Source organism: Melospiza georgiana, chromosome 21 (genome assembly GCF_028018845.1).
Source record: "Melospiza georgiana isolate bMelGeo1 chromosome 21, bMelGeo1.pri, whole genome shotgun sequence".
Taxonomy (NCBI): domain Eukaryota; kingdom Metazoa; phylum Chordata; class Aves; order Passeriformes; family Passerellidae; genus Melospiza; species Melospiza georgiana.
Genome location: NC_080450.1, coordinates 9,296,827 through 9,312,263, shown reverse-complemented (window position 1 = coordinate 9,312,263; position 15,437 = coordinate 9,296,827). Strand labels below are relative to the sequence as shown.

Here is a 15,437-nt window from a genome sequence, read left to right as displayed (position 1 = left end):
GGCCCCGCCCCCGCGTGACGTCACTGCCGCGACGCCACGTGATTCCCGAGCGCGCGGGCCGCTGCCGTACCCGCCCTTCCCGCGGCGGCCATGGCGGAGCAGTGAGCGCGCGTTCGGCGTGTGGGGAGCGCTGCCTCGAATCGCGCTGTGTGTGCATGGAGCGGCTCTGGGAGAGCGCCTGGCATCGGCGTGGAGTGGCTAATTAAATAAACAGCTCATTAAGTGCCGTTAGCGGGCTGCGTTTGTGCACGCGTTAGGTACGGTGTTGGGTAGTGCTGCGGATCTGTGCGTAAGGGGCTGCGCTTGGGGCTGGGCCTGCCTTAAATCTCTCTGCAGGGTCCTGCAGTGGAGCTGCCGCATGCGTTGGGTAGCACATTGGGTGGGCACGGGGTATGTGGTGATTGAGGTATGGCTTTTACAACCTAAGTGACTCCGTACGTTTAAAAGTGCATTAAATGCGCACTGAGTGCCTTGCATCCCTGGCTGATCCACCTTGCTGCACAGTGGGGTAGAGGAGCAAAACCTGAGCGGTACAGGACAGCCTTTGCCCTTGTGGAGGTGCCGAATTGCCGCTGCTGTTTGAATGTTAGGTGCGGCGGGGATGCACGGAGCTGCAGAGGGCCGGGAGATGGGTGGGGACCCTGCCGGAGGGGTTTTCTGAGTGTCCGCAGCCTGGCATGGCACTGTGGGGCCGAGAGGGAGGCGTGTGCAGGGATGGGGTAAGCCGGGATCGCCCTGGTTTCCCCAGCCTCCCACAGAGTCCTCTCTAGGGCATTTTGCAAGGTTGCAATCCCGTGAGCTGTGCATGGGGTGGGGAAGGCACACCAGGCATTAAAGCCACAGCACGTGTGTCAGCTCAGTGTCCCCTCTGCTGAGTAGTCAGTGTTGGGGGTCCTTGAATGCCCAGCGATGGACCCGCTTGTGTGAGTGGCAGGAGTCCCTGCCTGGGCTGTTGTGCAGCTCTTGGGGTGCCCCACAGAGAGGAAAAAAGAAAAAAAAAAAAAAAAAGAGAGAGAGAAAAGCAGTAAATGAGACATGGAAACATTCCAAACACAGGCAGCCTGCAAGGGAGATCAGAAGGAAAATTATGCCAAAATAAAACCACTTCAGGGCACAGACAGGAGCCGGGCTATGGCATTGACTGGGCAGGGTTTGAACTTTGCTGAAGCTGCTTTGCATTCCTGCCTTTCTGTGTGCTCTGTGCTGTGGCTGTGACTTGCCTGTGCCAGCCCTGCTCCACCGCAGGCACTCCCAGGAGGTCCCACCTGAGCCTCTCCTTTGCATTAATCCTTCTCACTCCTTGCTGTCTGCTAAACCCTGCCAGACTTCTGATGAAACTTGGCTGGCTTGGATCCAGTTTATTGTTCTCCAGCTGCAGGGTCTGACACTGCCAGCACTTTTTTATGTTGCAGTAAGGGAACAGGCTTGGAATCATTCCTGAAGTCTTGCTGCATAGTGCTCTGTCACCCCAGCAGCTGAGGCTATGCCACACTCTCTGAACTGCTCAGTCACCGTTCTCCCCACTTCCTGAACCTTTCTCAACTCATCCATAGCCTGAGGGAGACCCAGAGGACCTGGTGAGCTGCCTGTAGTTCATGCTGGGTTGTGTGGGACTGTGCAGCTCCTCTTTGTGCCAAGATGCCTTGGGCTTGGCTCGTGCAGTGAGCTGCATTAGGACTCAGCAGGGAAGCTGTGAAGCTCTTGCAGCCCCCTGGATGGTGGAACCTGGGCAAGGAAGGAATTGAAGGGCAGTAGCACAGTTTGGATCAGGTTCTGGAGAAGCATGGAGTCAGAGCCTTTGCTTTACTGCAGGTCAGCCGTTGTGTGAGATGCTGCCAAGTGCTGGTGTCTATTACTTCCCGTGGGAGATCAACAGCTCAGTCCCCGAGGGGCAGACACTGAGGACATTTGGCAGGTGAGAAGGGTACCCTGCTCTCCTTGCAGGCCAGGCCTTTCCTTCACTGACTGAGCACCCCCTTTTTGGTTGTAATTGGATTTCTGCACAGCTGAGCTTCCCAAATTGATCATTCCCAGGTTATGCTGCTATGACCTGGCCCGGTCTGAAGCCATTCTCACCACGCAGCACAACTCGGCTCAGTACCAGGTCTGTGTTGACACCGAGTTTGTGGAGCCATTCCAAGCCCAAGTGGGATCTTCCTACATGGTCCTGGGAGAGGCAGAACACAGGGAAGGTAAATGCTCTGGGAACTGGTGCTCTTTGCTGCTCTTCATGGTACATCAGCTCTTTTGGGGCTCCCTGGGTCACTGAGGGCAGCCTGGACCAAGGCTCCTCTCGTGCAGCTCCTCCATCACACATGTGATTCAAGGTAGGAGCAGCCTGTCTGTCCCAGCTGACCATGAGAAGAGCCACCCTTATCTTGGTGAAAATCTGGTCCTCTGGCACTGATTTTTTTAGAAACAGGAAGCGTTTCAGCCACATTGCTGGGCTTGTGAAAGCTATGCTGAAAAGCCTTCTGGCATCACTGCCAGCCACCACACCCGACTGTCTTCACCCCAAACACGGCAGATTGCAGCAATACCTCTTTGCAAGTGACTGGATTGGTCTTTGCCATCCTTGAAAGGCTCTAATAATATATTATCCCTGCCCTCAGACACGTGAGGAATGCAGGCAGACTGTGTCATGCAGGGCACCCTGTTGTCCTTTCCTGGGGTGCCCTGTGTTCCAGCTGCTTGGTGCTTTGCGTGGGGAGCTGATCTGAGCTGAGCCATGGGATGGTGAAGCAAATTCTTTGTTATCTTGGCCACAACTGATAAAAAGCATTCACATTCATGCCATAAAAGTCCTCAGTGGCATGTGGAAAGCCACATTTCACGTGGCCTCTGGAGAGTGACCTGCTAAGCCGCTGCTGCAAAATTCCTTTAGAAAATTGTTCTTTTGGTCATCCCAGCCTAGGAGAGAGTTGGCCCCATTTTGCAGGGGTGGAGGGGGAGCAGACTGAGATGGTGGCTGTGTCACCAAGGCTCTGTCACCAAGATTTGGCCCCTTCTGTGCAGCTCCATGTTGCCACACTTGAATGCCACCAATGAACTGTTGGTAGTAGCCAGCTTTGAGCCTCTTCTAAGCCCTCTTGTCTGCACAGGGGTGTTCAGAAATGACCTCAGACCCATCACTGCTGCTTTTCAGCCAGGGAAAACCAAAATGCATCCAGCCACAAAGCAGACAGATGGCAGGCACTGGCGCTGTTCCCCGGTGCAAGGGGAGTGCAGTGTTAGTCACCAGCATTTTGTAGCCATCAGGGCAGAGGGAAAGCACATCACTGAATTAAGCTGCTCCTGCTGCTCACATCAGTGGCAGCATGCAGCCAGACTGGTCTCCTGAAGTTCTCAGGCTATGATTATTTGCCCAGCTTGAGTCATAATGTTGCCTGAGGGAACTCGCTGTCTCCAAGCTGCTCTGTTTTCCTTTCTCCAGAAACTTCCAGTCCTGTGGTAAAAGCACGAATATTGACCTGCGTGGAAGGGATGAACGTGGCCCTGCTGGAACAAGCCATACAGGAGCAGAGGAAATACTTCGAAGAGAGGCAGGAGCAGAGGGAAAGCAGCACATCCTGACAGCACCTCTGAGACCAGCCACACGCTGGTCCTTGCACTGCCATTTGCAACAAATATGTTAAAAGTCAATTAGGAAGTGTGTTTGCTGTGGCAAACAGCAAAGTCACTGAGCAGGGAAACACTTGAAGACTGAGTCAATGTGTGTGACTGTGGGCTGTCCATTTGTGCCCCAGGTGTCATGACTGCAAATAGCTCTGGGAAGCAGGTTTGTTGTTTGCTTGAGAGGGTGGTTAAGGAAAGGGAATGCTTGGTTTACACTGCTTCTTTCATAATGCACGACATGAAGGAGTCAGAAGCTCTGAATGTGGAGTTCAGCAGCTCACCTTTGGCAGATGGGGGAAAGGGCATTAGCACAAAGTTCATTAGCCCTGCCTGGCTGCGGGCCCATGAGTGCCTGTGTTGGGGTACCCTGACTCAGCTGCCACACAGGAGCATTCCTGGCAAAACACTCACCCATCTGCACTGACCAAAGAAACAAGATGAACAAAGAGTCACTATTTTCAGTAGCACCTGCCTCTTCAGGTAGGAAGAGCTAGTATCTAAGGGGAGGATTAATTTTAATTCTAAAGTAAATATTTGCAGTAGCCTGAGTACTTGACTTTCTTCCTTGACACAACTAAGTTTAAGAGACCTTAAATCACTATTTTTGAAGTATCTAAAGATTTTGATTTAAATTTTCCTAAATAAAGATGAAAAAAGAAGGCAGCCTGTCTTTTATTAATTAAATCTCTCTTTCTTGCCAAGTCAGGTGTGTTAGGCCCTGCAGAAACCCTATAGATGATGTAAGAAAATTCAGTTTTCATCCTCCTAAGTACTGGGTGCGTATGGAAGTGGCTGGTTTTAAAAAAGTTGCGAGAAAAGGAGATGAAATTACATCAGAGTCACTCTGGTGTAAGAACATAATGTCAGGTCCACACAGCTGTATTAAACCCTTGACAAAAGGACAGAACATTGCTAATGTCACATGAGAATCAAATGTTTGTGCAAGGGAGAGAAGACTCTCCTGTACTGTGGAAATCCCCAAATTTGGATTGAGCTGTGCCTGTGGCTTGCAGTGGAATGCAGCCATCTCCAGCCTTTTGTGTTTGCACTCAAAGATTTTGAGCCGCTGGCTCAGCAATGGGTTAAATCAGCCCTTTTTTAGGTCACCTAAAAGTTGGAGTCTTCCCTGTGGACCCACACAGCTGCAATGTCCATGCCCACCCAGAGCTATGGAGCCCTCAGGTCCTCCAGATGAAATTCCCTTTGCCTCTGCCTTTCCTGGTGCCACAATGCATAAGATTATTTTAATCTCATCTTCTGCCAGCTATCAAGTCAATGATTAATTCTCCCTCAAGGACATCTTCCAAAAGGCTGACTGAGCAGCACAACCCATGTTGGGGAGGTTCAAGGGACAATTGTGCAAGACAAAATAAAAAGGGGAAAAAAGGACAAAAAACAAAAAAAACCCTCCACACACAACATAAAAAACTCCAAAAAAACAAACAATGAAAATCCCCCCAAAAATCCCCAACAAAAAACTACAAACCAAACCAAAAAACTCACAAGCAAAAAGCCACCAAAAAACCACCAAGCCCAAAAAAACCCAAACCAAAAACGCCCTTCCACCCCCCCAAACCAACCAAACAATAAAAAAGACATTTCTGCTGGATGTTTGCCCTCAGCATGTCCCAGCAAGCCATAATTACGAACCCAATTATTCCACCGATGCCCAGCACTGTGCAGATGGAGCGGGAGAGCTTCCCCAGGCCCTGTGCAGTTCATGCTGCTTTTCCTGAGGCCCCAAAGTACATCTTTACATCAATTTTCCTCAATTTTTGGCTGTAGCCAGCACACTGCACAACGTGGGCAGCAGAACAACCAGCTCTGGGCGGCTTCTGTGTAGCTCTGTCCACCTGAAGCTCCTCAGAGCCCACCAGGCCGCCCTGCCCACCCACAGCTGCCCCAGGCAGGTCCCTGAGGGCTCCTCAAGGCTGAGAGAGCACCAAGGTGGGACCCAGACCCCGGCAGCACCTCAGGGAACACCCGGAGGGCTCAAACGCTTTCCCCACATTCCCCTTTTTGTTTCCTGCTTTTTTCCCTCCCCTCAGAGCGCGGTGCTGGCCGCCGCCAGTGCCGTCACCAGGCCGAGGCAGCGCCATGGAGGCCATCCAGGCGTCGTTCCAGAAGGTGGAGAAGATTGGGGAGGGCACCTATGGCGTGGTGTACAAGGCTCGCAACAAGCGCACGGGGCAGCTGGTGGCCCTCAAGAAGATCCGCCTGGACGCGTGAGTGGGGCAAAGCCCTGGGCCTGCCATGGTGCCAGGCCTGTGCCCAGTATGGTGTGAGAGGCACAGAAAAGACTCACATGAGGGGAAAAATGGTGTCTCTAGGATTAAAATAATCTTGTGTACTGTGGCACCAGGAAAGGCAGAGCCAAAGGGAGTGTTGTCTGGAGGGCTTGGGGGCTCTGTGTCTCATGGGCATTGCAGCTGTGTGGGTCCACAGGGAAGACCCCAACTTTTAGGTTATCTAAAAAAGGGCTGATTTAACCCTTTGCTGGGCCAGCAGCTCAAAATCTTTGAGTATGAGTGTTTAGGGCCTGACCTGGCACCACTTGGCCCCGGGTCCACAGCACAGGGCAGGGGGAAGAAGCTGCCATGTTGTGAGGTAATATCTCCCTCAGGGCTGTGCTATGGGGGTCAGGCAGGGTCAGCCTTGGACCTTCAGGGTGGGACTGAGCAGGTAAAAGGTTATTTCTGTTCCCCTGGGTCATCCCTGAGCTGTATGCACAGTGAGGGGGGGTCTGCCTGGACTGGGAGCCAATATGCCCCCCACAGTGGCCCCTCAGTATGGGAGAGGTGGCTGCCTGAGGGGTGAAGAGCTTTCATTTCACCTCCCACCTCCAAAAAGAAAGACCGAGGTAATTAATACATTATTGCTTCTGTAAATGCACCCTTAGATGCTTCCAAAGAAGCTGGCCCAAGGCTTGCATGTCTAGGTCATCCCCTCCCTCTCCTTGCCCACAGCTCCATTTCCTCTGCCTCACCCCAGCCCACCCCAGTCACTGCTGCACCCCAAACTCAAATGCTGCCTTGGGGTACAGTGGAAGAAGGAAGGGACACAGAGCCGCATTGGTCTCTGGGATCCCCGTGGGTTATGGGGTGCAGTACAGCCTGTCTCTGCCACAGGGAGTCAGAGGGTGTCCCCAGCACTGCAATCCGAGAAATCTCACTGCTGAAGGAGCTGAAGCACCCGAACATAGTCAGGTAAGACCTGGATGCACCCTCTCCACCAGCTCATCCATGAACTCCTGCTCTGGAAGCAGGCAGCAAGGGTTTTTTTCTGTCATTCCCCAACTGTATAGCAGGACCAAAATGCACAGGAAAATGCAGGAATCCCTTAAACTTCCCTGGCTTTCAGCAATACCTCATGGGTCTGCCACTTCACCAACACACTGCTGCTGCCCCATACAAGATTCTGCCCTTAAACTGCCCCTCTCTTCTTCAAAGGACCAGCAGAGCAGAGGCATGCATGGGAGGAGGGATGTTTGGGTATTTGCAGAGGTTTCGAGCAGATATTGAAGGGAGAGCCTGTACTTCTTTTACAGGCTCCTGGATGTCATACACAGCCAGAAGAAGCTCTATATGGTGTTTGAATATCTGAATCAGGACCTGAAGAAGTACATGGACTCATGCCAAGCTGGAGAGCTTCCTTTAAGCTTGGTCAAGGTACAGCGTGGAAGGAATGCCAACAGGCAGGGCAGACAGCATGTCCCTGCTGCCTTCTGCTGGGCAGAGCCATCTCAGAGCTGCTTAGGCTGTGGCTGGAAATGATTCCTCAGCCTCCCAGATCTCAAACACTTCAGCTGGGAAACCCTCATGGCACTATTGCTCAGAAATGTTTATTTCCCAGCAGTTTCTAGGCTCTCCAGCCTATCCTGCTGCAGAACAAAGGAGGGATCTGTTGCTAGTTGCCTTTGTAGAGAGTAATGGGTGGGTGGAAGAGAAAAACAGTGCCTGGACCAGAGTCTCTCTGTCCCCATGTGGTGTGGCAGCAGTTTGTGAGTAGTTTTTGGGAACCTGATGTTGCACTGTAACAAGGGCTTTCTTCTCATTCAGATCTGTAAGAGATCCAAAGTGCATTGGTTCACACACAATCCAGAGTTCGAAGTGTTTTCATCATGGCCTTATCTGAAATCTCTTCTCTCCTCAGAACTACCTTTTCCAGCTGCTGCAGGGTGTGAGCTTCTGCCACTCGCACAGGGTCATCCACAGGGACTTGAAGCCACAGAACTTGCTCATTAACGAAGCAGGAGCAATCAAGCTGGCTGATTTTGGACTGGCAAGAGCTTTCGGGGTCCCCCTACGCACGTACACTCATGAGGTAGTGTTGAGGCTCCCTGAGTGGGGTACAAACCCAGAGTGGGTGAACAGGAGCAGCACAAGTTGGTCATCCATAACAGAGGCATAGCCATGGAATGTGCTCTTAACCTCACCTGCAGCTAAGGGACCTCCATGTCCCCACAAGGTGTGCTGACTGTCTACTGGAGCCAGGCTGCCAGCTGGGCTCCCACCTTCTCTCCACAGGGTACACTTAATTTGTTCCAGAGTGTGTAATTGAAGAATGTTCTGTTAATCCCAACCTTGCAGGCACTAAAGTGTCTGTAAATTCAGCAAGGCCTTAGCATGCTCTGATTTGTACAGTCACTGCATTACAGCTGAGAAAGGAGGGTCCCACCCCTCTCTGGTTTCATCCAGGGAAAGCAGACACAGTTTGTTTGTGGGTTCCTTTCCAGGTGGTGACTCTGTGGTACCGAGCCCCTGAGATACTGCTGGGATGCAGATACTACTCAACCCCTGTGGATATCTGGAGCATTGGCTGCATCTTTGCAGAAATGGTAGGATGGGTTTAAATAATCTCTTTCATGAGCCAGAGGAGGCAGCTGCAGTGGGAAGGAAGGATGAAATGCAGAACATCTGGGATACTGTGTTCCCACCCTGTCCTGGGTTTGCTTTATGGAAAGTCCACCCTAAGGGTTAGCTGGTCCTTATCTCAGAAGGAAATCTACCACCCTGGGGGCCTGGCAGAAGTTCCAAGTACACTGGAACATGATGCCTCTCCTTGCAAAAGGGGTAACTTCAGCCTTACTGCTGCAGTATTTTGACCCTGGGAGGAGATGACTCTTCCAGATGTCCCCATGGTGGGCTGCAGAGAACAAGCACTCTCGTGGCATGACAGAATGGATCTCCTAGGGATCCATACTCCCCTTGGAAGAGCTGTGGTTAGCCCTGCAGTATAATAGCACTTTTCCCCAAAGTCCCTGAGCTGCAGAGCAGGGAGGAGGGAGCTGGCCAAGAGTGGGAGCAAGCAGTCAGGCATCTGTGATGTTCCCAGTCACTGCATTGCAACTGCCCTGGTCTGTGCAGGTGTTTGCACCTGCTGGGACAGAGGGCTGCTTGCAGCAGGAAATAGGGCACACAGCTGATGGAAAGGTGGGAACTGGCCTTTTCTTTTCTTTTCTTCCCCCAGATGACCAGGAAGGCCCTGTTTCCAGGGGACTCTGAGATCGATCAGCTCTTCCAGATCTTCCGCACCCTGGGCACTCCCACCGAGGTGACCTGGCCTGGTGTCACCCAGCTCCCTGACTACAAGGGCAGCTTCCCCCGGTGGCCAAGGAAGGAGATGAAGGACATCGTCCCAAACTTAGATCGAGATGGGAGAGACTTACTGACGGTGAGTGAGGGCTCAGAACAGGGCCTGGGGATAGACAGGATGTTTTCAAACTGGGGAAGGAATAGGGATATTTGAGATTTAATTATCTGGAAGTGCAGCTGATCTGGGTTGAATGCTCACCTCTGACATTGCAGCAGCACTAAATCATGGAACAGAGCTCAGTCTTACTCTAAAGAAAGTCTGTCATTGCACGTTCCTCTAGGAACCACTGCACTGGGAGTCAAGGAACTCTTCTTACACAATCCCCAGAGTAACTTCAGTTGTGGGTGACTCCTGGAGCCCAGAGAAGGAAAAAGGCAGGACCAACATCAGCAACTGGGCCCAGCTGTGTGCAGGTGCAATCACTCACCCAGTTTTTAAAATCCTAAATCTGCTGGGTTTTTCTCTTGGCAGCAGTTGCTCCTGTATGATCCCAGCAAGCGCATCTCGGCCAAAGCAGCCCTCAGCCACCAGTACTTCCTCTGCAGAAACTCTGGGAGCCCTGAGCAGCGACCTGTGGTGCGGAGAGACTGCAGATGAGAGGACACAGCTCTCCCCAAGCTCTTGCACCTCCAGGTGGCCCTGCAGATGTGGTCTGGGGCACTTAGCAGGGGCCTGGCTGGAACCCAGGGTCCTGCTTCTCCTGAGGAGCCTGCAAGGGGATGTTCTTGGCATTTAGAGACTTTCAGTCTGTTGCTGGGGGAAAGTTTGGGTTACAGCCAGGAGAGCTGTTTTGAAGAGGTCATGTGCAAAAGGTGGGGGTAATTTATCAGTATAAACCACTGAAATATAGAGTAGAGAGCATTTCTCTGAGGTTTGTCTTTCCACTAGTAAGCTAAGGTGACACACAGTGATTTCTATCCCCAGCTCTGTTGGTGGCAGTTGCTGGCACCAGGGAAGGGGGACATTTCTCTGCTCAGCCCTTTGCTGCTGTTATCAGCCAGGCTTCTCAGCACTGGACAAGCTGTTTAGTCTGAGCTCTTTAACACAGCTGATATCCTGCTCTTTCACAAGCTGAAGAACACTCTCAGGTGTCTTAGTTTGTACCTTAGCTATGACCAGGAGGCCAGAGGATCCAGTTAGCATAAAGCAGATCCACTTAGGATAAAGCACTTGCTGCATATGACAGGAAACAGGGAGCAGCTAAAACACTGGCTTTCCATCATCATTCCAGATGTAATACTGTTTCCTTTGCTTTATTGCCTTGGAAATGGTTTTTGCTGTTCAAATGTTTGGGGGATTGTCTCTGACTCTTGGTGTGGTGTTGACATCCTCATTTCTTTTTCTTCAGTATAAAATAAATACTTGTCATTTGTTCAGAAACCTTGGTGTTCGTTGTTTGGCAAAGCCCATCTGGCTGATAATGCAGGACAGCCTGGCTGGTCCCTTTTTCCACAGAGCCTTTCTCCCTTCCTCATGTCCTGCACTCTTTCTTTTATCTTTTCCAGCCCAAATCCTTGGCAGATGCAGAGATGTGCTCTCAGTCCTGTCATGGAACTGGTACCAAAAGCGTTAATCCAATTTCTGCTGTGCCTGTGTACTTTTAGCAAAGAAACAGGGCATGCAGGAGCTGCTTTCTCATCAAGGACAGAAGGAAGATAAGGGGAAGACATCTGCCTTAGGAATGCAGCTATAGCCAAAACAAGATTATAGAAAAAAACTGAACCTGGGAACACGGGGAAAGTTTTATGGTAATGAACAATTATAATACCCACGCAGTGACTGTATAAAAGCAATGAACTTGCAGTGAATGGTGTGCACGCCAGGTGGAGCTTATCCCCCGTGCGCCAGGCCTCTGATAACTTCTTAACACTACTTGGGTGTTAAGGGGTTTTATTTTACCCACTTTTTGGTGAATTCTGGTGACAGTTATTGGCCACCCAGGTAGGAGCTCACCTCTGAGCCTCGAAGGATCTGCAGTCGACGGATCTCCAGCCGGCACCGAGGGGTTCTCGGGGAGAGCCTCGGCCTCAGACCGTCAGGGGCTCGAGGCAAGATCCCTGCGGTGAGTGAAGGCATCGTTTAAATTGTTTATCTTGGGGTGATTGACGAGGGGTACGAATCCCCTCACAGAGTTACTGGTGAGGGGTCTGAGTCACCCAACAGGGGTCAAGTCCGTGGGAAAGCTCACCATCCAGGGTTTTGAGTCCCCAGGGCTACTGGGGCTTCCAGTCCCTCAGGACTAGGGGGTTCCAGTTCCCTCTGAGGGGGTCCCCTGGAGCAGGAAACTTAAAGCACTGGTGTAGCTGGCCGAGGAGAAACAAAAAAAGCCAGGCTCGTAACACCGGAGCCAAAGCATTGCTGTACTTGCTTTTGTGGTGGAGTTTGCTTCGATACTCTGAATTCTTTTTGGTCTCTGGCAGTGTGCGTGTGTGTGTGTTGATTTCAGTTTGCCGGCCTGTAAGATCAACACTGGGACGTCCGTGACACAAAGCTCGTTAAGGAAGAGTGTTGAAACTTTAATGACTGTTGGCGTTTCGAAGCATTCGGGGTGTGCTCTCGGTTATTGATTTGTTTTCTGTGCGCGCCGCTGAAATCGCATTTGTGGACGCCAAGCGCCCTCTCGGGCCAGTGCCCCCCGGATTCCCGGGCGGGCAGGGGCACCCCCAGCTGCAGCTCAGCCGTTCCCCCGCCGGGATCTTGGCCCGGGCAGGAGGAGCAGAAGAGAAGGAACCCAGCAGACTCGCAGCACAGCAGCCCTGCCGCGGCCCGGCGGGTGCTCGCCTGCTCCAGCGCCAGCCGCCCGGGCAGCATCACCCGCCCGCTGCAGCCCAGAACCAGCCGGGGACTGCCCGCACCCAGGTAATCGTTGTACTCGCTTTCCAGCCGCTGTTATATACTTGTATCATTGAGTATGGGGGCGGTCTGTTCTAAAACTAGAGTGGGAAATGAGATCCCGAATTCTCCATTGCAATGTGTATTGAACCGCTGGGAAAAGATAGGGGGAGGCTCGCTACTGAAATCCAAACTAATCCAATACTGTAACCACTGGTGGCCGCTGTATAAACTGGACAATGAGGCGAAGTGGCCGGAGAACGGCACCTTAGATTATCACACCATGTTACAGCTGAGGCTGTTTTGTAGAAGAGAGGAGAAGTGGAGTGAGATGCCTTATGTAGACCTGTTCTTTACTTTAAGAGACCATCTGGAATTGCAAAGGGGGTGCCTGCCCAGCCTGTCAAACCCTCTCATGCTAGCTTTTGGAAAGGAAGGGGAAAAGGATAGGAGATCGAAGCAAGATTGCTCCTCTTGTAGTATTGGGCACCGCTGTTTGAAATGCCACTGCCGATGGGAGGAGAATGATGTAGAAATGATAGAGGCACCAGGTGCAGGAGACAGGGGCGTAGAGAATTGGGGTGTGCCTGATAAGGGGGAAGCACAAGGAGGGGAGGAGCAGTTAGGGGAGAGGCAGGAGTTAATTTCAAGTCCAGTGGTGGGGAGAACCCAGGGTGAGCAGGAGGTGAGAACACAAGAGGTAGGGGAGCAAGCGGTGAGAAAGCAGGAGGGAGGGGAGCAGGGAGGGAGACAAAAGGAGGTAAAGGAGCAGGGGGTGAGAAAGCAGGAGGGAGGGGAGCAGGGGGTAAGAAAGCAGGAGGTAAAGGAGCAAGGGGTGAGAAAGCAGGAGGGAGGGGAGCAGGGAGGGAGAAAAAAGGAGGTAGGGGAGCAGAGGGTGAGAAAGCAGGACAAAGGGGAGCAGGGAGTGAGAAAGCAGGAGGGAGAGGAGCAGAGGGTGAGAAAGCAGGATGGAGGGGAGCAGGGGGTGAGAAAGCAGGAGGGAGGGGAGCAGGGTGTGAGAAACCAGGAGGGACGGGAGGAGGGCATGAGAAAGCTGGAAGGAGGGGAGCAGGGGGTGAGAAACCAGGAGGGACAGGAGCAGGGCATGAGAAAGCTGGAAGGAGGGGAGCAGGGGGTGAGAAAGCTGGAGATAGGGGAACAGGAGGTGAGAAAGCAGGAGGGGGATAAGCAGGAGGCCATAGCTCAGCTCTGGACAGGGCTGGGGTCTCACACCCTGGTAGTGGTGAAAGTGCCTTTCTCCCCAGTCGATCTCGAGGCATGGATGAGACTGGCAGGGCCCTACAGAGAAGATCCAGAGAGAGTATCTAGAGTATTTGAAACCATTCTCAAGACCCAGAACCCAGACTGGGGGGTTATACAAGTTCTATTAGATACTCTATTAGACTCCACAGAAAGAGAGATGGTACTCAAGACTGCTAGGAAAGAGGTGGACAGGATAGGTACAGCAGGTGCATTACCAGGAACTGTGGAGGAGCATTTTCCCTCCCAGGACCCCCACTGGAACCCTTACACAAAGGAGGGGAGGGTTTTTCTGGGACAGTATCAACAATGGATATTATTTGGCTTTAGACATGCGATGCCAAAGGCAATCAATTGGTCTAAACTTTATGAGGTGAAACAAGAACCACACGAGACTCCAACTGCATTTGTGGAACGCCTAAGGGCAACTGCCAGGAGATACACTAATATTGATCCAGAAAAACCAGAGGAAGCTGTACAGCTGACTTCCATCTTCATAGGGAACTCAGCACCGGATATTAGAAAGAAGTTACAAAAGCTGGAGGGAGCAGAGTCTCGTGACCTGGGAGAACTATTACAAGTGGCCTGGATAGCTTTTAATAACAGGGGAGAAGAGGAAGAAACCAAGATCCGGGAGAGAGAAAAGGAGAAGGAGCAGAAAGAAAAGAGACGCAAAATTGAGTGGGAGGAGAGAAAAAAGAAATGGGAAATGGAAAGGGAGGGGAGAGAAAAGAAACGGGAGGTGGAAAGGAAAAAACCAGACAGACGCAGGGATGCAATGCTGAGCGCAGCCCTGCAAAGGGCGCTGTTCAAGCGCAGGACGGAGCGCGGCTCTGCCCGCGGGGCGCTGCAGCCGAACCAGTGCGCGTACTGCAGGGAGCTGGGGCACTGGAAACGGGAATGCCCCAAAAACCTGAAACGGCACAAGCTCCCCCAGCTGACCCTCCATCAGGAATGACGGGAACCGCCAGAGAGAGCTCCAGCTGAGCCCCTGGTTACGACAGAGCTGGGGGAAAGAGAAAACTGACTTTCTAAGAGTTTATTTATATTTAAACTATATATATTGACTTATAGATATACTGACTTTCTTATATTATATTATATTATATTATATTATATTATATTATATTATATTATATTATATTATATTATATTATATTATATTATATTATATTATATTATATTATATTATATTATATTATATTATATTATATTATATTATATTATATTATATTATATTATATTCCATTCCATTCCATTCCATTACATTACATTATATTCCATTACATTACATTATATTCCATTACATTACATTACATTACATTACATTACATTATATTCCATTACATTACATTATATTCCATTACATTATATTATATTCCATTACATGATATTCCATTACAATACATGATATTCCATTCCATTCCATTATATTCCATTCCATTCCATTCCATTCCATTCCATTCCATTCCATTCCATTCCATTCCATTGTTTATGACATTATAAATACTTATTTGGTATTAAATGCAAATCACGGAAAATTAAACCAAGAAACTGTAAATGTTGTTGGTGCAACAGGGAAAAAGAAAAACAAACATTCTTTAACCCTGTTAAATTTAAATTTGGCAAATTGGTGGATAACACACCAATTTTTATATATGCCTGAATGTCCAGTTCCTCTGTTAGGAAGAGACCTGCTAAGTAAATTGGAGGCAGATTTTGTTTAAACATGGAGAAATACAATTATTGGTGCCCAAGACTAAAGCCATCGAGGCAAGGACTTTTGTGTTACAAGGAACACTGGAAGCAGACAATTCTGGAGGAATACCAGAAATAACTGAAAATGCAGTAAACTCTTAACTTGGACCAGTAGAACTCCAGGCCATTCCCAACAAGCTCAGCCTGTAAGTGTTACCCTGAAACCTGGATGAAAACCAGTAAAGCAGAAACAATATCCTTTAAAGTTAGTATCCAGAGGGGAATTAAGAGACTAATAGAAAATTTAGGGGAATTTGGATTATTGATAGAATGTCAGAGCACTCTGATTTTGCCAGTTAAAAAGTCAGGGATGAAGACACAGGTTGGTACAGGACCTATGAGCAATAAATCAAATATTCCAGGATATCCACCCTGTT

General features: G+C 50.4%; 2 protein-coding genes across 2 annotated transcripts; both read left to right on the top strand.

Moving 5' to 3' along the window:
* Positions 1 to 83: 83 nt before the first annotated feature.
* On the top strand, positions 84 to 4,194 carry TEN1 (TEN1 subunit of CST complex). Its single transcript, XM_058038607.1, has 4 exons — positions 84 to 257; positions 1,813 to 1,915; positions 2,035 to 2,192; positions 3,434 to 4,194. Exons 2-4 carry the CDS (start codon positions 1,830 to 1,832, stop codon positions 3,571 to 3,573), a joined length of 384 nt encoding a protein of 127 aa, XP_057894590.1. The 5' UTR covers positions 84 to 257; positions 1,813 to 1,829; the 3' UTR covers positions 3,574 to 4,194.
* A 1,518-nt stretch (positions 4,195 to 5,712) lies between these two features.
* Positions 5,713 to 9,807, top strand: CDK3 (cyclin dependent kinase 3). The gene is made up of 7 exons (XM_058038606.1): positions 5,713 to 5,840; positions 6,744 to 6,821; positions 7,163 to 7,283; positions 7,768 to 7,938; positions 8,351 to 8,452; positions 9,085 to 9,288; positions 9,682 to 9,807. Exons 1-7 carry the CDS (start codon positions 5,713 to 5,715, stop codon positions 9,805 to 9,807), a joined length of 930 nt encoding a protein of 309 aa, XP_057894589.1.
* The last annotated feature ends 5,630 nt before the right edge of the window (positions 9,808 to 15,437 follow it).

Coding starts and splice junctions, on each gene's coding strand:
- TEN1 (XM_058038607.1), top strand. CDS start 1,830: ATGCTGCCAAGTGCTGGTGTCTATTACTTCCCGTGGGAGATCAACAGC. Junction 1,916..2,034: donor ACACTGAGGACATTTGGCAG/GTGAGAAGGGTA, acceptor GATCATTCCCAG/GTTATGCTGCTATGACCTGG. Junction 2,193..3,433: donor AGAGGCAGAACACAGGGAAG/GTAAATGCTCTG, acceptor TCCTTTCTCCAG/AAACTTCCAGTCCTGTGGTA.
- CDK3 (XM_058038606.1), top strand. CDS start 5,713: ATGGAGGCCATCCAGGCGTCGTTCCAGAAGGTGGAGAAGATTGGGGAG. Junction 5,841..6,743: donor AAGAAGATCCGCCTGGACGC/GTGAGTGGGGCA, acceptor TCTCTGCCACAG/GGAGTCAGAGGGTGTCCCCA. Junction 6,822..7,162: donor AAGCACCCGAACATAGTCAG/GTAAGACCTGGA, acceptor CTTCTTTTACAG/GCTCCTGGATGTCATACACA.